Source organism: Dasypus novemcinctus, chromosome 17 (genome assembly GCF_030445035.2).
Source record: "Dasypus novemcinctus isolate mDasNov1 chromosome 17, mDasNov1.1.hap2, whole genome shotgun sequence".
Taxonomy (NCBI): domain Eukaryota; kingdom Metazoa; phylum Chordata; class Mammalia; order Cingulata; family Dasypodidae; genus Dasypus; species Dasypus novemcinctus.
Window position 1 is genome coordinate 74,061,061 of NC_080689.1, and position 23,366 is coordinate 74,084,426.

Here is a 23,366-nt window from a genome sequence, read left to right on the forward strand (position 1 = left end):
TAATAAATCTACCCACAATGTAGGGGCATACCATCGCAACCATTTATTACTGCGTAGCTTCCAGGGGTCTTTAATCTGGGCCTCGAGCTCTGTAAGAAGGCTGCAGTCGCAATGTGAGCCAGGGCTGCTGTCATCCCCAGGATCAGCCAGGGAGGCAGCCACTCCAAACTCACTTGTGACATGGGTGGAAGGCCTCGATTCTCATTCATTGTTGGACTGAGGACCTCATTTCTTCCCGGATGTTGACCAGAGGCCAAACTCAGTTATGTGACCTGTGAGCAGTTTATAACATGGAAATTGGCTCCCATCAGAGCAAGCAAACAAAAGAGCCAAGAAAAATAAGAGCTATAAGGAACCTAATATCAGAAGTGACATCCCATCTGTTTGCCATATTCTATTAGTCAGAAGCTGGTCATGGGGTCTAGTCCACACTCAAGGTGAGGGAATTTCACACAGGTGCGACTGCTAGGTGGGGGTGATCTTTGGGGTCCATCTCAGAGGATGCCTACCACACATATGTATCTACAAACGTTTCAAGACAACAAAGAGAACAATGGCGATCAATAAAATGATTAGGATAGAATATTAGTCTAGGACAGGTGTGCTTAACAAGGGGTCTGCGAGCTTGAATTTAAATTAAAAAAACAACATTATTCTTGTGGGGACGTGTTGGTGTGGGTGTGATATATTTATCACAGTATAGTGTGGACTTAGGAAGGAGCACATGGTTTTCACCTGCCTGGAAAAAGGGACCATGAAGCAAAAAAAGTTAAGAACCCCTGGTCTAAGAAGTGAGGCCAAGTCCCAGATTATGGACTTAATAGAAGTCTAATTAAATACTGGCACAATAGTCCAATTTCCTTGAGCAATAGAATCCAGAACAAAAAAGATCCAGTGAGTCAAGATGGATCCTGCAATATGTGGCCAGAAGGGGACAGGGAGAATGACTGAACTAGTCAACCAAGAAGGGAAGGTCAAGATTAGCTCAATGTTATGGGAAAGTTGAGTTGAAATGGAGAAGGACAGAGTTGTAACATTGTACAGAGAAACCGAGATAAAGTGGTATATAATTCAAAGACAACATTCTCCATGTCAAAGGGAAGAAAGAAAACTGATGGAGATCACTAGGAAAACTTGCATTTTACTTAGGATCAGATATTCAAACAGTAATCTAAGACTCTCAGTAGAAGCTATGAAGCCATGGGGGATGAATGTCCCAGCTAGGATTAGAGTCCTTGTGCAATGGCATGGTCAGATGTGAAAGATTTTGACAAAGCAGGAGATCCTAGCTGAGGGCTTCAATAAGATTCCAATCACACTTGTACCTTGTAGGGAAGCCTCTAAGCTGAATGAAACACACAGGTCTTTAAATTACATAGAGGAGTGAAATAACCACTATTTGTGAGGTGCACCTATAGATTCATTTAATTACTTATTTCCTGCCCTATGGGCAGCATCTATGATTCCTTCTCCTTTTTTTTTTTTTTCCTTTGAGTAGTGCCACATTATCAGCTTAGGTTAGGTCTTACTTCCATACTGTTTATGACTCGACAGTTCAGACTCAAGCAGTCTCCTTAGGAATCTAGTGTATTTCATATTTGTAATGAACTATCAGCGTAAACGCAGTGCCTTGTAGATGCCAGTCAGACTTTCCTTTGGGCAAATTCAAGCCCCCAGTGATTTTAAACATGCTTTCTTTTACACTCCTCTCTCCCCTCCTCCTAGTATCTAATGGTCTAATGGGGTGGGGGGTGGGGGCTGTGGGAAGCATGAATAAAATCCCTTAGTAATGTCCCACAGAGACTATTTTTGGGTAATAATGCTTTGTCTGCAGAAACATCAAAGAGCAAACTAGAAGATACTGGAACTGCTCCATAGAGTAGCTCCAAATTAACACTTGATAGTTTTGTTTTCTCTGACAATGCCTAATTTACTTAGCTTCAACTGTTTAAATGGTAACCTGATAACCATCTGTAGGAGGAAGTATACTGTACAGATGCCTGTCCTGTGCCACAATAGTCCATCCCAGTCTTGACTTTTTATTCTCCATCTGTATTTTTTCAAATGTTCTCATTTCTTCTTTTTTTTTTTTAATTTTTCATTAACTAGTTCTCTCTCTAGCTGATTTCTTTCTCTGCCTTATCTTTTGTCTCCTCTCTATCCCTCATAATAACATTTGTGCAAGGAACACACACAAGAGGGTGTGTTGACTGACTGTACCATCTGCGAGGGGGAGACTTCTGTGCAGGCACATGTGAGTGCTAGTCCCAGATGAGCTGGTCAAGGATACCATTACGAATCTTTCTTCTTGCCCGGGAGTGAAGTTCCCACCCAAGCAGTCCTGAAAAGGTTCTGAGCTTAGGTTTCTGAAAGGTTCCTAGAGACCAAACCTAGAACGTCCACTAATAACTTGGTTAATGATGCATAAAGCTACTTAATAAAATGACGGAACAAGTATGAAATGTTGGGCAGAAAAAGAGGAAGACTCGGTGTGTGAAATGTGATACTGCTTGCTGTGTCCCTGAAATACTTGATGCCATTCTTCCTTTCTTCACTTCTCATCCTTCTCTTCCCACTTGGATGGATTCATGGCCAGCAGCCTTGACAAGGGCTTGAGATGAAGAGAATGAAGAGGAGACAGTCTTTGCCTAAAGGGATTCAAGGACAAAGAAACTGACCTACAGAAATACCCACAAGCCTTCTTAATACAGTGTAGTTAGTTCTATAAAAGTGTGTGCATGATTAAGAAGCTCTAAGATTGTAAAGTAGAGGACTACCAACTTTGGGGTGTCCAGGGATTAGGGAAGGCTTCCCAGTAGTGGTTAAATCTGAACTGGAGATTGAAAATTGAAGAGTTCATCTGGGCTGAAGAGAGGAAGTAGAGAATGAATAATCTGTGGGCATGGTGGTATGAAAGACCATATCATATTTGGGACATAAATGTAATTTAGGCTGATGGGAACATTTGAGTATAAGTAAGAAAGGGCAAAAAAGGAGAGAGAGAGAAAAAAAACTGACTGGAACTACAGACAGGTGCCAAATTGCCAGATGTTTTATTTGCTTTTGGATCTTGATAAAGAGATTTCATATTTCCCCCTCCAGTATAGAAATCCACTGGAGGGTTTTAAGCTGGGGAAGTGGGGTTGCCTGGATATTCAGTTTCACTACCTCTAATTACCGTCGGGTTTTGCCCTTGTGGTTGTCAGTAAACCTATTTGCATCTGTAGCACAACATCTTGTTCATTTGCCTCTCAGGAGGCTTCATTCCAGAACTTTCTCTCTTCTGGTTTAGGTACTTGATCAACACTAGAATTGATTTTTATATGCATACTTAACTCTGATTTCATTACTCCTGGAATATCTTCATGTTTGGGCCTTGTATGCACTCTGCACACAAAGGTATTGCTGGAATTTAAAAGTTTCTATCCAACTTTGATCGCCCTTTCAGGGCATAAGCTATTAAGAGCAATCTAGCATTTCTGATAAATAACATAATTCAGAAAGCAGAAAGAAGCTTCTATTTATATAGTTCTGTATCAGAATCTCTGTTAATATATAATGTGCGAATCACAAAGGCAATGCGGTGTTTTGTCCTAATTAGTGGGATGCAGAAGCAGCGTCATATTTGAAGTAGTTTGAGACATTTTTTCTATAGCAATATTACCTCTTAGGTATTTACTTCTTCAGATGCTAGCAAGGAGTCTGAAGAATTCACAGTGAAACTAGTGTCTTAGATTCTGTCAAGATGGATCACATTGTTCCTATACTTTTGTTTTTCAGGCTTATCACTCTTAAAGATAAAACAAAATAAGAGCAGCAATATGGAGAACAAAGGGATGTTACTTAAAGAGCACTATCAGTGGAAAAAACCTTAAATATTTAGTGCCCTGAGGAACAGAGCACCCGAGGAGGATTTTTCTAAGGGTCAGACACAGAAAACACTGACTTGGGATAAGAAAAATGGAGATCTAATCGATAACAGTAAATATGACGAATTGAATGAATTCCAAGATCCAGGTGTTACTAGATTGAAGTGTACAATAAAGTCATTTGCATATTAAGGCTAACTCTGGGTTCCCTCTTGAGGGGTTAGGTTTCTGGCCCCGACCCACCTTTCCCCCTCCCCTTGAAATGTCAGTGGTATTTTCTGTTCCATTCTCGTCTAAGATTACATCGTCAACACTATTTGCCCCCAGATCCCACCTCCCAAAAAAGAAATACTTTACTCTATAACGGAGCCGATAGAATAGCTTTCTCCAAACTTGGGGTTTCAGAGCAGCATGGAGAGTGTTCAGAGTCCCACAGCATCCCTCATGGAAAGAATCCCTAGATTTCAAGCTTGAATCTCTCCCTTTGGGCTTCTGAATCAGGTCTGGAGGCAGACAGGCTGGCACCCTGCACTCCTCCCTCAACTCTTCCCCAATCCAATTAGAGTACTGCAACAACCCTGCGGTCCCTTTTAGTCTTCAACCGGCAACATTCTCTTGCAAATACTTGTGTGTGCCTGGGGGCTGAGTGCTGCGGTGGAGACACTGCCTAGCTCAGCTTTCCCACTGTCCAACCCAATCTAAGAGGGCCTGCTCCACCTTAAGCTATTGAACAAACTGGTTTCTGGGTATGATAGATAAAGCTTTGTTTTCTTAGAGCTTTTATTCTATAAGGGGAAGTACTACCCTGAGATTAAATTGCTGATCTCTTTAAGTATTTGAATTACGAAAAGATTCAAAGATACGAAAGGAACAGAGACTAATATAACAGACACCTTCTACCCCAGGATGTAATAAATGCTAAGATTTCAGGGTATTTAGTTTGCATACTTTTTTTTTCCTTTAAGAATTAAGATACACCTTAAAACCTCTACCCAATCACTCTTCTTCTTCCCCTTCTCTAAGTAAACCAGTATACATAAGGCAGAATATATCCTTTCAGAATATGTTTAATACAGATGCATATCTATTTAAATTATACAGTGCTCTTTAGTATATATTTTTTTTTAATATGCATTTTTATTTATTTATTTATTTAAAATATACTTAGATTACATAAAGAATGTTGGGGATCCCCATATGCTCCACTCCCTACACCTCCCACATATTCCACACTAACACTATCCTTCATTAGCTTGGTACATTTGTTACAATTAATGAACACATTTTGGATCATTGCCACTAAGCGTGGATCAGAGTTTACATTGTAGTTCACAGTCTCTCCTGCACAATTTTGTCAGTCATGACAAGGTATATTATGGCTTGTATCTGTCATTGTGATGCCATTCAGGACAATTCCCAAGTCCCAAAAATGTCCCCATACCACACCTGTTTTTCCCTCTCCTTTCCCTCAGAATCTCCAGTGGTCACTGCCTTCTCATCAATGATAAAAGTTCTTCCATTGCTAGAATCAAGCTAAGTCTATACTAGAATACCAGTAAGTTCACTCTAGTCCTTCATTCCCCAGTCCTGAGGATTCTGGGATGGTGAGGTCCACTTCCCCTCAAATTGAGAGGGCCTTAGATCCCAAGGAGCAGATGGATGGGATTATCTTGCTTGCAGTTGCAGACTCTCTGTTCCTTGGGATGGTCATTGTCCATCACCATCTCCTCTTACTTGTCCTTGACGAATCCAATGAACTGAAGAGCAGGTACTGCAACTCTGTTGAGATTCAGAGCCCAGCTGGCACATGGACAGCCCAAAGATTCAAGTCTCTTGGACATACACCTATCAACTCTAACACTAACTATCGGTTCAGCTAGAAGGGTTAGAAGAGCTATGTGTAGAAAAACCACAACTGAGTCCAACTCTGTCACTCTGGGGAGCATAAATTCCCAAATAGGGCCCACTGGCAGGGCACCATACTCCTAAGCTATCTGCCCTGCCTAATAGTGTCTGGATGTCTCTGCTATTTGAAGCAATATTTACTTTGGCAATCAATGAGATTCCTCTGAGACATGCATAAGTGCAACCTCTGGAATGACCTCCTGACTCACTTTGAAGTCTCTTAGCCATATAAACTCATTTGTCTTTACCCTTTCCCCCTGTCGGTCAACATCTTTTTCCAGTTGCATTGCAAGGTGGTGCTTGGTAGCAATTCCTTGGTGCCAGCCCAGGAGTCATGTCTCACTCTGGGGTGAAGGTAATGCATTTATTTGCTGAATTCACCTTAGAGAGAGGCCTTTAGCTTATTTTTAAATTTCTCACCAGCAATACTTCTTTTCAGTTGCATTTCTCACTCAACAGTTTGACCTCACAACATATTCACCTTACCATTTTGGCTGCCTCCTCATTCAAATCCCCAGGACCATGTTGTCCCATTCTGTACACCCCAGCTTCACCCTCTGACCTGGGATGAGCAGCTCACAACTCCCCCTGAGTTAGAGGAGTTGGCATGGATCTGGTAGGTTTTGACAGAGTTTTTTCACATACTTTTTACTTCACAGGTTTTAAACTCTCCTTCTTATTAACACTTAGAAAATACAATCTAACAAGAAACAAGTGTAACCAAAGACATTCCTGCAACTCAGGCTTCCCAATAAGAATCTCTTTAGAACTTAATATTTGGTCATGCCCTAGATAATGTCTCAATTCACTGGGTAAATGAAGCTTTCATTTTACCCAATTTTGTCAAAGTACCACCAAAATGTGTGCCTATTTGTGCTTCTCTCTACAGTCAAAAGCATTTACTTTCTCCCCATACTTAGTAAGAAGGATTGATTTCATTAGACTTTAATTTGTTTGTCCATCCCAACAGGTATGAAATTATATCTCATTGTTTGCATTTTAATTTCTCTGATCATTTGTGAAGCCTAGCGTCATGACATATTTTGATGAACAACAGGATTTCTTTTCCATGAATTGCTTGTTTTAACACTTGGTCTATTTTTCTATATTTTTCTTATTGATTGTTTAGAATATTAACCCTAAATGTTTTTGTTTTGGTTTTCCTTTTTTATTTTTAGGAGTATTTATTCTACATGCAAGTAGAAGTACTGATCCTTTATCAGTTATACAATAGGGGTAAATAACTCTAAGTGCTCCTTCATGCCATCATATAAATCTGTAAAATCATCGATGATAACAAATAGAATGAAATTAATATTATTTAGCATTTTCTGTTTAATAAAAAAAGGTAATTTTTAATTTCGTTCAAGAAGGAAACTCATTCAAAAATGCCAAATACTTATAAACACGTTTTCATGCTTAAGAAGGTCATTTTCAATTATTTGGATTATTCAGTCATGGAAAACAATTATTCCCAACACAAATGAATAAATGAAAGGACCTGTGTTTAAGGTAGCTGATGTTTAAAAAATAGTTTTATTTGACTATTTAATTAATATTTGCAGCAATTCTGCTCAATATCCCCCAAATCCCTTTTAATCTAAAAGTAAGTTTTAAAAGTTCAAGTGAAAAATTCTAATAGAATAAAGAACCAATCATGGTAATTCTCCCAAGGTTGAAATTCACCCCATGCATGTTTTAGTTTTGATAATTTCTATTGAAAGAATGACTACTCTGTTTTCTTCTAACCCATCCCTGCTTTTTTTTTTTTTTTAACAATGTTTGTTTTTTCCTGGTAGGAATACATTTTTCTTAGACTATTTCATCTTAAATACTCCGACTCTAGAGAGTAAAGTAATTTAGGAGAATTTCTCACACCAGGGATTAAAATGGGTGTTCAAGTATCCAGAGAGCATGAAAATGAATATAAAAATGAATCATACATAAAAGTCCAGAAACGGAAATAGATAAATGATGTTTTTATTTTATTGTCTTTTTAAATACAATGAATTGTGTTTTTGGCTTTCATTTGCCATACACATTGATTATTACAAGACAACAGCTGAGAAAATTGAATTATAATTTTCTAGAATCAGTGAATCAGCAGCATTTTTAAAAAATAGTGGGAGTAATCCAGACATTCCACTGGCACCCAGGATTGTGTGCAGGTGTCCTTGTGAACATAATGAGGTATCTGCATTTTAGAGAATTATAGAGTCATCTTTCATATCAAGGTGGTTCTGGTAAAACTGAACAAAATCAAATTTATCTTTGAGCATGTCAATCTCCTCTTTCCATAGGCCTCTCTGCCAAAGTGTCCTGTATCTTCCCTCTCCCCTTTGACCCAGCCTTCCCCCTCCTTTCCTTCGTTGTTGAAACCCCCATCAGGTCCTGCATCCCCAACAAAAATATAATGGATTTGGCCATTTCATTCCTACCTTACTGTGCTGCTGCATAAACTGAGGTCTGCTCCATGACTTCAGCATCTGATATGTATGAGTTTAACATTTATTGATGTTTTCTAAGGGCCAATGCCATCCAGTATGCTTGTCCTGCATTCTCCCATTATATTCTGAGGTAGGAGCTGATTTTTAAGTTTTACAAAGAAAGAGATTTGAAGATTAACAATTTTGGCCAAGGTTTCATGGCTAGGAATTAGCAGAGGGGAACTCAATTCCCCTCTGTTGAGGATGTTGTAAAATCTGTATTGTTAATCACTGCACCACACTACCTTGGGCAGGTTTCCAAAACGTTGTCTTTGCATGGTTTAACTCATTGCTTCACCTACTGGAGATAAGTGGCACAAAAACCATTAAATTGGGCCCACCCCAACCTGGACAGGTGGGCTTCCTCCTCCACTGGACTGTTGGAATGGCCCAGGACCCTTGGCCCCTGGGCTGGAACGAGGGAGCAGTAAGAGGAAATTTGCCTAAGCCACTGCTTTTCTCTTTGTTTAACCCAGTGATGCCACGCTTTGCTGAACAAGTGGAGGTTGCCATCGAAGCTCTGAGTGCCAACGTCCCTCAGCCATTTGAAGAGAATGAATTCATCGATGCCTCCCGTCTGGTGTACGATGGTGTCCGGGACATCAGGAAAGCTGTGCTGATGATCAGGGTAGGTGAGGCTTCTGTACCTCAGAACTGATCAGAGCTTTCGGCAGGGATCCCGAAGAACTACTTGTCTTTTTTTTTTTTTTTTTAATTACTTAATTTAGCTTGGCATGCAGTTTGTCTACTCAGACAGACAAGGTGGACGTTTTGATTTAAAAAGGAATGAGGACTCCCCAAGGAGCCCAGAGAAGCAACGAATCTCCTGATGAGGCATGCCCTGCCTGCATTGTTCCCTAAATCCCATACCAGCTGGATGGAACCCCAGCTGTTCTCCACGTGCTTCTCTTGCCAGCACTGTCTTCCCATCAGAATCACAAAATCATGGGATGGAAGGAAAGGAAGTTTACCCAGCTTAGTAGTGTTTATAAGAATAAGAATAATCATTCTTTATTATTATTTAAATACAAATTTACTACATTCTCCTTGTAGGAAAAAAACACTAAGATATTATAGGTAAAATTGGGTCACCTTACAGAAAACCTCCCTCTCTCCCCACTCTCTTCCTATCCTCAGATTTCTATCATTTGGCAGGTTGAACTTTTCAAACAATTGTCTAAGTCATTACATATGGACACAGGCCTAGAAAATATATAATATCGTTGATTTTAAGCCCATACAGTATCATCCACAGATTGCTCTTGTCACCCACAATGTACTTTCATCCATCTCTGCTAGGAGACATAGTTTATCTCATTCTAACTGCCACAGTATTCCAGGACATTTTTTCTCCTTACCTCACCAAGAGTTGAGTATAGTAGTTTTCAAATGTTTCCCTTAGTCACAGAATTCTTTCTTTAATTAATTGTGCCTATGCAAAGCACAATTTATGATACAGGCAAATTTATGGCTATAATGATTGAAACAGGGATGGGGCTTCTGCAGTGCTAATCCTTAGTATGTGTTGTAAAAGAGAGAGATCATGTGAGTCATACTTGCAATTTTAAATTTTCTCATAGATGCTTTAAAAAATAAAAAGAAATAGGTACATTAATTTTAGTAATGTGCTTTATTTACTTGAATGTTTCCAAAATATCATCATTTCAACATATGGCACTAGCCACATTTCAAGTGCTCGGTAGCCACATGAAGCTAGTGGCCATCGCAGTAGATAAGGCTGCCCTAGACTGTTCTTAGCCTCAGTTTCAACCTCCAGAGTCGTCCCCAAGGCTGCTCAGTGTAACCTGGGGTATCTACTGAGCATGGTTGGAAAATTCTTCTCTCAGAATGATCACTAGGTATATTTAAACCAACAAAACCAGTACCCACTCCCCAAAAGAGTAAAATGCACTTAAATACCGTAACAACAAGCTTATTCACTTTTGGGGGATGTGATCCCTCAGGCATTTCAAGACACATCAGTGATGTATTATTCACTCTGAATAATACATCTCTAGGTCCTTTTAAGGCTCCTTATATGGTGTCAATTATAATCCAAATTCTGGTATTCCCTAACCCATTAAATCTGCCCTTTGTACTCTTAGACTGTGGAATCCAGAGCACAACACAGTGCTCTTGAGTGATTTAACAGCTAGCTGTAGAGTATCAACAAAAAGATCTTTCTCTCACTTTTATTTTTAATTTTAAAAAAATCATTTTTAAAATATATTTATATTTTTAAAGATACTTGGATTACATAAATGTTACATAAAAAATGCAGGGGATTCCCATATGCCCCACTCCCTACACCACCTGCATTTTCCCACGTTAACAACAGCCTTCATTAGTGTGGTACATTTGTTACAATTGATTAACATATTTTGGTCTTTCTCTTTTTTGACACTCATCCTTTTCCTGAGACATCCACCAAACTCCTTCACTTGGGAGCCCAGACTACATCTTCTGGATCTCCTTGTCTTTAAGTTAATGTGACTATTTTCAAGTTAAATATAAGTCTTTTTCATATCAATTCCATGACCAATTTGAAGTGAGCAGGGGCATTCTGTAAATTATATCACAGTGTACTAATTACACTTAACAATGTGGAGTTAAGGTTTAGGATTTTGGAACTGTCAGATTAATCTCCTGTTCTCTTAACTTGGTCATTTTATACTTGTCAAACTCTCACTCTCTTTCAAGGCCTGACTCAAATGTTCTCTAAATTTTCTGCCTTAGGAATAATGATCTTATTTTTTAACACACTATAAAGGTTCGTGCTTGTGAGATGGTACTTAACTATACTATTTCCTTTTCTGTTCTGCTACCTTTCCTAGTTTGGAAAGCAAAGCCTGTCTTTTTCTTCTCCATTCACTAGGATGCTTTGTTGGGCACAATGACTGGAACACTGTGTATATGTGTTTGAGAGAGAGAGAGAGAGAGAAAGAGAGAGAGAGAGAGAATGAGATACCTAGGACAATGAGATATAGAAAGTAAAGATAAAAGAATTGAAGGAGTGGGAAAGGAAGGAAAGTCAACCTTTTAAGCCTGTAACAAATTAGATCATTTTTTTTCCCATTACATACTAACTTGTGAAATAAGGTAATAGACCATGAGAGTTATGTTTTCAAAGCATTTGGCACTAAATCCCACTATAATCCTCAAGACGTATTCCCTCTTTTGCCATTTTTCTGCTTTGTTAGCCTTCACATTTTGTGACAACCATTCATCTGGGAGGCTGAGGAAATTTATAGCCATCATTCATTTATTCATTCATGAGCTGTAAAAAATATAATTTTAGATAAAATGCCATATCTTTGTTACATGAAGTGTCATTCTTCCATCCTGACATTTCAAGTGATTTGATCAGATGGATTTCACACTTAAAAATTTAGGAAGAGAGAAATGTACAGTATGTACAAATTGTTATTTTTAAAATCCTTTCTCCATTCGGCATACAAATAGAGTCATGTTGTACTTAACTTCTTACTTTTCTTATTGAGTATAATGATTAAGTATCTTTTTAAAAATCCATTGTACCAAGTCAGGAATGTCAACAAGGCAAGCAGGGCTGTTCTCTTTCCAGCAGACTTGACCATGTCCTCTTCCCTTCCAGAGCATTGATTAAACTTGGAAAAGAAATCTCTTTCTCCCTCTCCCCAGCCCTCCCCCTCCCCACCCCACCCCCACCCTCGCCCCTTTCAGGAATAAATGCAGAAAAGACCTTGAGGGTCAAATTCTTCTTCACCTTGCCTCCAGGCAATCTATACAGATTTACTGCTGATGCTGGTATCTCAACTCTCCAGGCTAGCTCCAGGCAACTCCCTGAAGTAGACAGAACTGTCCTTCCCATATTCCTCGCTCACCTTTCGGGACTCTCTGTGTTGGAGCAGGCCTGTGCTATCCCTCTAGTCATGAGGCTAGTATTTTGTCCCCTTCTTGCTGACGCTTGCCCTTTGTGACATGTCAGCTCCATAGGTGTATTCTGATCATTCCTCAAGGTAGTTTTAAAAATTAATAGACAAATCTGGCAGATTCACATATATTTAAGACACAAAAGATTAAATATTTTAGTGTTGGAAATTGAGATAAGTGAGTAGGGTAAGATCCTTGTACTAGGAGATCTGTATTCAGCACAACGGTAGGTGCTTCTCATAAGAATGACCCTGCAAACTTCACAATGGTGTCTATACACCAACTTCTGTAATTGGAACCCATTACTTGGTCTATATATGGTAACTGTGAAAGCAAAAAGCAGAAATGATGGTACCTGAGGCAAAATTCAGATACAGCTCTATAGCTCAACTCCTTGGTTCCCAAACTATACACCTGGCACCTGGAGCATTGCGAGATATTTTAAATTTTTGAGGAGACACAGTGACCTCTCTGAGATGCTGTATGAGCTGTCAGCTCAAGGGGTAGTTCACAGTTTCAACATTAGGTTGGTACAGTCCTTTTGATGACATCATATATTTCTGAAACTAAGTTCTTAGTGGTACAAAAAAAGCAAGCTCAAGAATCAGTTGGTGTCTGGTTAGATTCCAAAGTTTGAAGAGTAGTGCAATGTGGAGCAAGTGCTAAGTTGTTAGGTCATAGCAATGTATCAACTTTGTTTGACATAACTGCTTAATCAACAGGAAAATTGTGGGGGTTTTTTGTTATTGTTTGTTTGTTTTTGGGTCTACTGGTACCATGAAAAAATTACTGAAACATTAAGGGTACTGTCCCCATGGGCTTTGTCTTCTATTGGTTGGACACAGGGAACAAACAAGTAGACATAGTAGCCTGTGAATAGTCAGTGCTATGAGAAAACTGGGGCAGAGAAAGTAAACGAGTAGATGAGGATGTTATGAAAAGTGGTCTCTAACCAGGTGACCTCTGAGAAGAGACTTGGTAAAAGGAGGAGGGAGCAAACCATAAAGATGTTTGAGGGAAGTATTCCAGGCAGAGTGCTCAGCAGCTGCAAGGCTAGACTTTGGGAGCTGGGCTTAGAAGTCTAAGAGCCCCTTTGGCTCTTACACTGAAGGAGACTGAGGAGAACCGTTGGAGGATCTGAGCAGAGAATGATGTGATCTGACTTAGATTTTAAAGCAACCACTTTGGCTATGCTGTTAAGAATAGACTGGGGCAAGGCAGAAGCAGGGAGATCAACTAGGGGACCTTCAAAGTAATCCAGCCGAGAGGTGGCACGGACAGTCAATTCTGACTGGGGAAATTTTGTTCTTTCTTAGCTTAGGAGATCTCTATTTCCTTTTTCTAATCTGCAATCCATTCCAGGGTTGAAGAGCTCTATTGGGAAATCCTTCCACCTATATCACCATACTCACCTGTTAAGTTGCCAGCCCCCTGTTCTCTTCCTTCTACAATAAAGCTCTTATGTAAATTTGGGTCTTTCTTTTCAATGGTCCTTATTCCATTTTACTCACTTGTACAGGAAAAATGATTCTAAATCCTTTAGGCTTTCCTCATTTTATTTCTTTTCAGAGGCTGCAGAGGCTGTTATAGAGGAGATAGAGCATTGGATTGGGAAGCAGAGAGCAGGTGGCTTGATCCTATTTTGCAACTGACCATGTGGGTCGACCCTGGCTAAGTCTCATTATCTCCCTGTAGGGAATGTGTTAGGAGCATAGCTGCTAATAAGAGCATGTTATCTTATAGGCTCTTAGAGGAGAGAGATTTCAGAGACCTAATAATTTAACTGTGTCATCTAATACTTGACTCACTTTCACAACTTAGCACTTATTAGTAGAACCAGGGAACGAGAATTAGATCCAAAATGTGTTTTTTTTAATTTGTTTGTTGTTAAAAGGCCTTCCCAGGACATATAAAGTCATAACTAAAACATGCCCCTGTCTCTAGCCTCCAGTTCAGAGAATTACACTATTTGTTGATTCCTCTACCTTACAACACTGTCTAATGACACGTCTAATTATCTCTGGGCCCATTTGCAAACCCTCTCGATTTTTCCATGTCACTAATTTATGAAGGCCCTTGACCAGATGAAGAATAACACTCATACTTTTAAGAAGGAGTAACTCAAAAAATAGCAGCATGAGTAGGAGACACATTTACATGCAATTAGCAAACTGCACATGCACAGAACTATTTATATGGATGACTTGGATGGGTTTGCTGCATGTTTAAGGCACAAGAAAATATTTTAAGCTTATCCATTTGCCCAGCGGTATTCATGATTCATGTTGGCTAGCAGCATGGTCTCTGAAACCTTCCATTTGTTTTCCAGCTCTGCCACTTGCTAGGGGTGAGAACTTGGAAAATTTCCTTAACCATCCTGAGTGTGTTTGCACATCTAAAAATGGGGATCAAATTAATTTCATAAGGTTGTTGTAAGGATTAAATGAGATTTTTGTGGTTAGGATCTTCTTGTAAGAATTGAGTTCTGGCCTGTGGTGGAGTAAAAAATGCTTGCTATTACCACTATCATTATGATATTTATTATTGTGATTATTGTTTTTATTAAATTTAGTGTACATTTTCTGATATAGTAATTACCACTATTTTTTAATATTATTTTAATTCACTTTTATAGTTTACAAAGCGTTTTCAGATACATTTGAGTCTAAGAGTCCTGCAAGGCAGGCAGGGAAAATAGTGATTATTATCTCCATTTTATAAGTGAAAAGACAGAAGCAAAGAAGCGAAGTGACTTGCCAAAATCACACAGCATGTAAGTGGCAAAGCCAGACCCAAAACTTTCAGGTCCCCTGGGTCCACATTTAGGTTTTAATTTTTTCACCTTTAAATTTTTTCATTGTTTTGATTCCTGAGGAAAACTCATCATTATTCGCTGCATGCTGCGTGTGCTAAATGCACAGATCACTGGAATCTTTGGACATGTTACTTTAGACACTCTCATATTCTGTTTTTTTCCACTGAGGGAGGTTTTCCATTTTAATTTTCTGTCCCTCTTTCAAGAACTAGTGATGAAAAGTGCTTGTAATCTTCTCATCTTTATTACTTAGGACTTTGAAATCTTGTCAGAGAATGTACCCACTTGATGTAATTATTCCTAGGTACATTCTGGAAGAGAGAGGAATGATCGAATTATTGTCTCTGCCCACAATGAAAATGCAACCAGTTATTTGAACTAACCCTGCTTTAGATACTAAAGTATGGGAACAATACCTTTATATTCCTATGAAAGAAAATTGAGTGAATATTAATATGGTTGATGGTGGGAGAGAAGAGAGAAGGAAAACAAGAAAGATGTGTTAAAGCTGGGACAATTACTAGGCATAGCATGACATTGGCATGGAGGACCCCATTTTATGCCTGTCTGACCAATCTCAAGGCTTCATCAATAACCACAGCTGATTAATCGCACTGAGTTAGCCAAGGAAACCAGTAGAATGAAAATACACCGTTTCTGAGGGGGAAAGGGCAACTGCATTACTGTTGTGGTCCTTTCCTTCCTTTTGAGAGAGAAAGCCCTGGGAGGTGCTGCCACTGTGCTCCACGAGGAGGTTTGTGTGTGACTGTCAAGTTTCAGGTTAACGACAGTTGAGCTTAGACTCTCACCTTGTGTATCATCCTTGTCAGCCTTTGAATTCACCCTGCCTAAGTCAACAGAGCTTTATGGTTTAGAGTTTGAGCTTCAAAACGCCAAGAAGGCTGTGAGAAGCTATAACCTCTTGTACTTCAGTTTCCTTGTCTGTAAAATGGAGAAAATAGTGTCTACATCATAAAACTATTGTGAGGACCGCATGAGCTAATAATGCATAGAATGAGCTTAGATAAAATTGTGGTGGGCATATGGTAGACACTGAATACATGTTATCTGTTGTTACTGTCCTTAGATATGAGATGGATTTTCTTATCTTTTCCCCAACACTGACTTTGCAGATTGAAAAAGATCTTGTTCTAATGCTACTCACTTTGAAGTCTTTCCATAGCTCTTGTTCTTGCCCAATTTATAATGTGAAAAAAAAAAAAAATCCAAAAACAAAACAACACAAAAGTAATGAAGAGCAGTGTGTTTTGAGTTACACAAACTTGGACTTTGGCATCCAAATTCTGTTTTTGCTTCTAGTTCAGGGACATTCACCACACTTAACCTGGCTATTCTCATCTCTAACAGGGAATGATCCCTTTTTCACCATGCTGTTCTGAGCTTCATTGATCTTATTAAGGATTATTTAATCTTTTATGGGTATACAGTAATTAGTAACTTCACTTTAAATATTTGTTCAAAGTCCTAAGTAATAAAGATGGCAAACATTTTTTGATATGCTTGCTATGTGCTAGACACTCTGCGTAGAGCACATTACTTAACCTTCAAACAATCATTGGGATAACTACTGTTATCAACATTAATTCACAGATAAGGAGACAAGCCGTGAGGAGTAAGGCAGCTTGCTCAAGGTCGCCCAGGGGTTCATATGTGGGCCATCTTGGTGCCCGCATCAGTACTTGTAACACATTCGCTATGTGGTGTTGGGACCAAATCAGTTATTTCATCAAGTCTAGCCACTAGCCTGGAGGTGGTCAATCTTTTGCTCATTGAGACGAAAAGGAGACGAAATAGAGCATAAAGGTAATTATAGGAGAATTATAGCTGTACCTTTTGTTGGTGATGGTAGCTTTCTATTTCATAATAGGCTTGCTGGCCAGAAATAAACTGTGAATAAAATTTTTCTTAAATTGGAGAGCGTGTCATGTCAAGAGTTAAATTTAGCCTTCCTACACCTACAGGAGGAAATAATAAATAAATTTAGTTTTAAAAAAGATAAATTAGGGCAGCTTGATTTTTCTGACTCTTTCTCAGCCCATACCTACCCACATAGCTAAGCCTACACTTAAGACCTTATAAGCTCTGTTTCCTGGAGCCTGTTTAGTTTTTGTAGTCAACAAGTGTGTGTAAGTGGGTGAGGGTGATGGATTTGAAATATGCTGATTTCCCTCTTTTTCCTTTAGACTCCAGAAGAGCTAGAGGACGATTCTGACTTTGAGCAGGAAGACTATGACGTGCGCAGCCGGACGAGTGTCCAGACCGAGGATGACCAGCTCATTGCTGGACAGAGCGCACGGGTAAGTAAAAGTCAGGACTTTAGGTTGGTGCACAGGATCTGCATTTGCCAAACTGGAACGAGGGAATTTTCTAGATTCCAGGGACTGGAGACCCCAGAAGTTCATGGTTCAGAAATCTGTGCTTTCAGCTGGTGTTGTTTATACTAATTCATATTTTACCCATTTGAAATAACCACCTCTGCTCCTGATTCCTTCCAACTCCCTTCTTTCTCCATCACCCAAAACATAGTAGCCACATGAAGTCAAACTCCAAGTGTTTACTGGGTTGTGTCAGGGGTTGGGAGTCATGATTAGATAGTGAAAGCATTTAGGGACCCAGAAACACCCAAATTATAGATGGCCGGAGTCACTGTTGTTCTGCTTGAAGTCCCCAAGCTTATGACCAAGAAGTGATGACAATATGGAGATTCAGTATATTACCATATTGCTATTGCTACATTCCCCAGTCTAGGTTTTCTGATAAATAGAACCATATCTTACAACATTGGGTCAAAGCCATCAGAGTAGAGATATTTTTCCCCCATGATACCTTCCTATGGCCACAATAGTAGCCCTAAATTTCCCTAGTAAGAAAGAGAAATTATAGAGACACATACTAAAATTGTGCCAACTCTGGCATGGGGCAAGAAACATGTGAGAGAGTACCAGCTCTGCCAGGTGGCTAGATCCTCTATGATATTCTCCCCCAGCACAAGTAGTTAAAGTACATCTTAGTATCTGAACAATCAGATTTGCTGCAGGTGGCAGGAGAAGAAATTCCTGGGGATTGCAAAAGAGGGTGAGAGTCTACTCACTTTAAAGGCTCAGTTTTCTTAGGGTAAGAACAAAGTATAATTTTGACCTTCTAAATTTCTATCTTATGTTTTACTTAGAAAAGATAATATATGGGAACCATGAAGTTGACGAATATGTGGTAACTTAGGACAGGCATTAGGAAAACCCAGAAATCCCTCAATTGTCACACAGGAATAAGAATTGTGAAAGAACTTTTGACATTTACAGGATCTATGGAGGTAGGAAGGGTGAAACAACTCATGGGAAATAAACAGGGTCCTTTTTTGCCTAGAAAAGAGAACAGCCTAATATTCTTTAATTTTGTGGCAGAGTTCAGGGACATCAGTAGAGTGAAACTGGAGTAGTTACGGAGAAGAAATGTCTCCCTGAAATCAAGAGGCTGCCTAGGGTCCTCAGAGACCTTAAGAACAGTGAAATGTTTTTATCCGACATGGACAGGATTAAAAAGTGATTTAGAAAAGGAATATTAGTTAAGCATTAGGTCTCTGGAGGAAATAGCCAACCAGAACTTAAAGGAAAGAGAACTCAATGGGGACTGACAAAGACTTACATCAAAAAATCAAAAAAGACTTTGTACCTAACACCTGTTATCTCTTATGAGCTGTATGTCCTGATACCCTTGCCCAACAATCAAAAGAAATAAATGGATATTGATAAGAGAAAAGTGAGGATTAGAACCAGTACATCAAAGATGCATTTAATTTCAGTCACACCTGTTCTTGAATTATAAAAAGTAAAATGAGAGCCACACTCAAAGTAATATGTTGCTTCATTAATTCCTTCTGATCAGATGACGTTTTCAGTCAAAGAGTACATAAAGGGGAATGGAGCCCCAAATTTTGAAAATTCCTTGAAGATTCTATTTTATTCCCCAGAAATGATTGAAATTTGGGAAGTTTGTTAAGCTGAGAGTTTTTGGCATAAAGAAAAGTAATCAATTAATCAAATCAATTCATCTTCAAAAATAAGTAAAACCAGATTTGAATGTCAATGGCAGAGCTTGAGTTTGAGTAATTCATTCCCTGCGTTAATCAATTCAAAGTCAGTTTGATTGACTGATTACAACTCAGTATAGATAAAACCCAGTCTCCATTGACTGGTTTTCTCAGACTCAGAAAAATTGTACAAACTATCTTGCTTTGTAATCACCATCTTGTCAAAATGGCTTGTTTGGTCCTACTTTGTAGAAGGAAAATCAGAATCTGAGCAAGCGTTCATTTCATGCATTTTACTTTTATTGGATACCAACTCGGTGATGGTGAGTGGAGACAAAAGTCAGTTTACTCCTGGCTTCGCCATCCATTATTATTTCACCCTATTGTCTTTTATAAGAGATTTTTCAGCATGAATTATCAATATGGTCTAAGATAGTAAGAACAAAATACTGCTATAATCCAGTACTTACTGGTTTGTCTTTGAGGCTCATTGTGTTGTCTGTTTGATTAACTCACAGCAGGTAGCATTATTGAGTCAACCAGTTCTAACATGTAATCTTTTGCTGATAAATCAGAGACATCAGATTATGGCTGGTAAATTGGAAATAAGAGGGTGCATTGAATTGCTAATATGACAGATGGTTGAATTTTTGACCTGCAAAACAAGTTTACCTGTTCAAAACCATGAAAGAGGCAAACATATTCTTTGACAGAGGCAGTCGGTCTTTCCAATAGCCAGTTCTCCCCTGTTATTGGTCTTATTTTGTTTTCTCGTTCAGAGAACTTTTCCTCCAGAAAATGTTAAATTCATTTGAAAAGAGCTTAAGATGAGGAAAAAGCTTTTAGTAACCACACAACTTTCTCTCATATTCTGAAATTAGTGTTTCCTATTCCCTGTCTGTGTCACTGCTACTTGTCTACAATGTTTTAAACAAGAGACAAAAGGAGAGGGAGTGACGCGAGAATAGAGGTGGTGATCTGATAAACTGTGGATGTGATCATGCGCTTAGGTCTTAGTCATGGTGTCTTAAAACCTGTCCCAGCACAGATTAACATAGTTAGAACTGGTCTATGACAACTCTTGGGCACTTAACCTTCGTGATAGAATATATAATTTGGAGTCCCACAGACTCGATTTTAAACATGTTGTCTGCCAGGCTGTGTGACTTTGGGGCCACTTTCTTAACCTTTCTATCTCTCGTTCCTTTGTATTTGTACGGGTACACATAGCATCCCGCCTCATAATATCATCTGAAGACCTGCATGGTAATGGATTCCAGGGCTTGTCATGTAACCATGTAATGACAGCTGAGTTGAGGATGACGACAACGATAATGATGATGACTGTAGCTTGAGGTAGTTGTCTTCAGAAGACTGGTCAATTCATTTAACCTGAAGGAGCTACCATGAGCGTTTTTACCTGAATTAATGAGACAATTACCTCAATTTTCCAGTTCACTTCACAGCCTGAAACTGATAAGAGTCCAAGGACCCACTTCTTAACTACTTGTATTTATTATCCTGCCTTAAAACCAAGTGAGTGGAAAGGGGCGCTTTGACATTGAGCCCCTTTCATCATTATTTATAAACATTCTTGTACTTAAAATGCCTTAATGTTTGACTCTCGGGTACGTTTAAGAAAATGGCACTTGTCAATTTGGGAGCCCTTAAATCTCAAAAGTCATTTTTCTCCTTAAGATTGGAAAAATAATCGTTATCAAAAGCACCTTGAGAGTTAGGTCGCAGAAAAGGTTCTGGGCTACTTCGGGATGGTTGGCTTATATCGGTGATTTGTAATTCATTTAACAGGCAGAATTTACAAAATTAATCACAAAAATAGCCAGCTCTTCAGAGGACTGGGATTCTGGGTGGAGGATAGGACCCCCTTGTGGATTCAAGTCTCTATTATCACAGATTTGGGGCCCCCATCAGCCAGATGAATCATCTGGAGAATTGTGCTTGGCCAGTGTGAATACCAGACAGAAGCACTCTTGGACCACCCCTAGTGATCACATCACACACAAGAGCTGGTCGATCTGTCCCCTTTCTTTTTTGGCCATGAGTGTCATTATTCTGAGGTTCCCTTAGTTTAATGACATGAACAATTGCAGGTTAGGTATTTTGTATTCAGTGGGATTTGAATGTGACCAGCCTCTAATTTTTTTTTTTTTCCTAGCGAGCTCGGTTTTAACGTGTTAACATTTCAAACTGCTGAGTTACATTGATCAGACCTAATTAAAACTCGTGTGTTGCATTTTAATTTGATTAACATGCAAATTTCACAGTTTGTGATCTACTGTTTATAGATAACCTTTTTTGAGATTCCAGTTTCTGAAAAGGTCAATTATGCATTTTTAAAAGCCAAGCGCATTTTAAGAATATTTAGGAAAAGACTTCCGCTCATTGATAGCGGTGTACGCCGGCGCAAATATACGCACCCTTGCAGCCGAGTCACACACCATTAGGTGCGTTATGAGGGACAGGCACCCCTACAGTCAAAATAACATCTTCCTGTGCAAATCTGCTTAGAAGGGGTCGGTTTTCTCTTCAGAACTGTGTCCTTAGATGATTTTTGTCAGTTCTGGTAACTTCTCTCCAGCTAGGAGAATGTAGTAAGTGGAAAAAATGTTTCAAGCAGTCATTGTCAAGATATTTATTCAGCTCCCGCTGTGCAGGATGCTGAATCCTCTACCCTAAGGAAGCTCAAAGAGGAGTCAGAGGTAGGGTCGTTTGGTTTTTGAATTAGAGAGGAAAGCAAGACATTGCATTCAAATGCTACTGGAAACTCAAGAGCCAGAGGTGACAGGGAAGTATGCCCATTGATGTACCGCATTAACCCTTTGGGGATGATGAAAGCTTCATTTCTTTCCACCTCCAGACTGAATACAGAATCCAGAGGTCTGTGGATAGTTTTACAGATTCTTTTGCAGAAAAGCACCTAGTAAATGCTTTAATGGATGCTGAATTGTGACCTGGCAGGACTAAGCAAAATGCGACTAATCTTTGTTAGGAGGACAAATGAATCTAATCATCAGACAGGGATACTTCAGGGAAAAAAAATGTTCATATTCAATTTTTGCAAATCAGAGCCTACTTCAAATGCAGTGGAATAGCTATTAATACAGTTTTATAATTTGAATTTATAACAGACTTTTTTTTTTTACATTAAGCACCTTTTAAGTACAGTTTGTAAAAATACTTTAAGCATATTTTTCGAAACATAGTATTTTAGGTGCTTTATGGTATTTGTACCAGTCTGGCTTTTTAGATATATGTTCTAATTTTGTATCCATACATACACATAGAGACTCTCACATACTGTATGAAGCATGCGCCTGCATATATGGATGATAATTAATAGGCATGGTTGTTTATTTGTAAGAACATGCAGCATTTGGGTCCAAGAACACCTTTACCCAAATCAGAGAAAGGTGCCCATTCCTCCAAGCATGTGAAGCCCATTACTCATGTGCATAGCCTGTGGGAAGCAACTGAGATTTCAGTGACCCCTGTTTCACTGGGTGAGGGTCTGTTGTGCAGTGTGTAACCTGCACAGCTGTGCATGTAATCCGGACTTGCACAAAGCTTAAGAATGGCATTAGCACTCCTGGGCTTGAGTCCTATTTCTCCAGTTTATTAGTTGTTTGACACTGGACATTTAATTAAATTCTCTGGGTCTCGATTTCCTCATTAGTAGGATGGGGATAATAATAGTATTTATCTTGTAGACAGATGAGTAGATTAAGATTAAGATTATGATATATGCGAGGCTCTTAGCACAGTTCCCAGCACACATCCCTTCTCACTCTCTCTTTTTTCTTTTTTTTTCTCACAGCTTTACTGAGCGATTCATGAATTGTGCAGTGTCCCATTCAGAAAGTAGATGGGAGTGCCACATCTCTTCTCTTTTGATAGCAACTAAATAGGATAGAGGGGTATCTGGCAAGGAAAATTTATAGCAGTAATGATCATAGAAGCAAACAGAAATTCCATGCATGCTTCCTTTAATTTTCTTTTTGGACAAAGTACTTTCACTTTTATTTAATTTGCTGTTCACAAGGGAATTTTGAAGTTTTTGTTTGTTTGTTTGTTTTTTATGGTTCCTATATTATATCTGAAAAACGTGAGGATCCAAGCAGAGTGGCGATGAATTCTTAATTCAAGGCAGTAAGGGAATGTGGCTGGGCCCCGTTTTTCCGAGCTCATGTCTCCTGCCATTTCTACTAGCTCTCAGCTGTTCCTGTCTCCCCCAGACCTTTCACTCCCATTGGGAGGAGCTTTACAATTTAGGAAACAGTTTCCTGGTGATTTTACTTGTTCATGACGAAAAA

At 39.1% G+C, this 23,366-nt stretch overlaps 1 protein-coding gene across 12 annotated transcripts in view; it reads left to right on the plus strand.

The window, feature by feature from the left end:
• CTNNA2 (catenin alpha 2) overlaps positions 1–23,366 on the plus strand; it is a 1,156,618-nt gene that overhangs the window by 1,080,524 nt on the left and 52,728 nt on the right. For all 12 annotated transcript variants that reach the window (XM_058278991.2, XM_058278987.1, XM_058278990.1 and 9 more), the window contains 2 exons: positions 8,737–8,888; positions 17,192–17,305. In XM_058278991.2, coding sequence (XP_058134974.1) covers positions 8,737–8,888; positions 17,192–17,305 — 266 coding nt within the window. The remainder of the gene's footprint in view (positions 1–8,736; positions 8,889–17,191; positions 17,306–23,366) is intronic.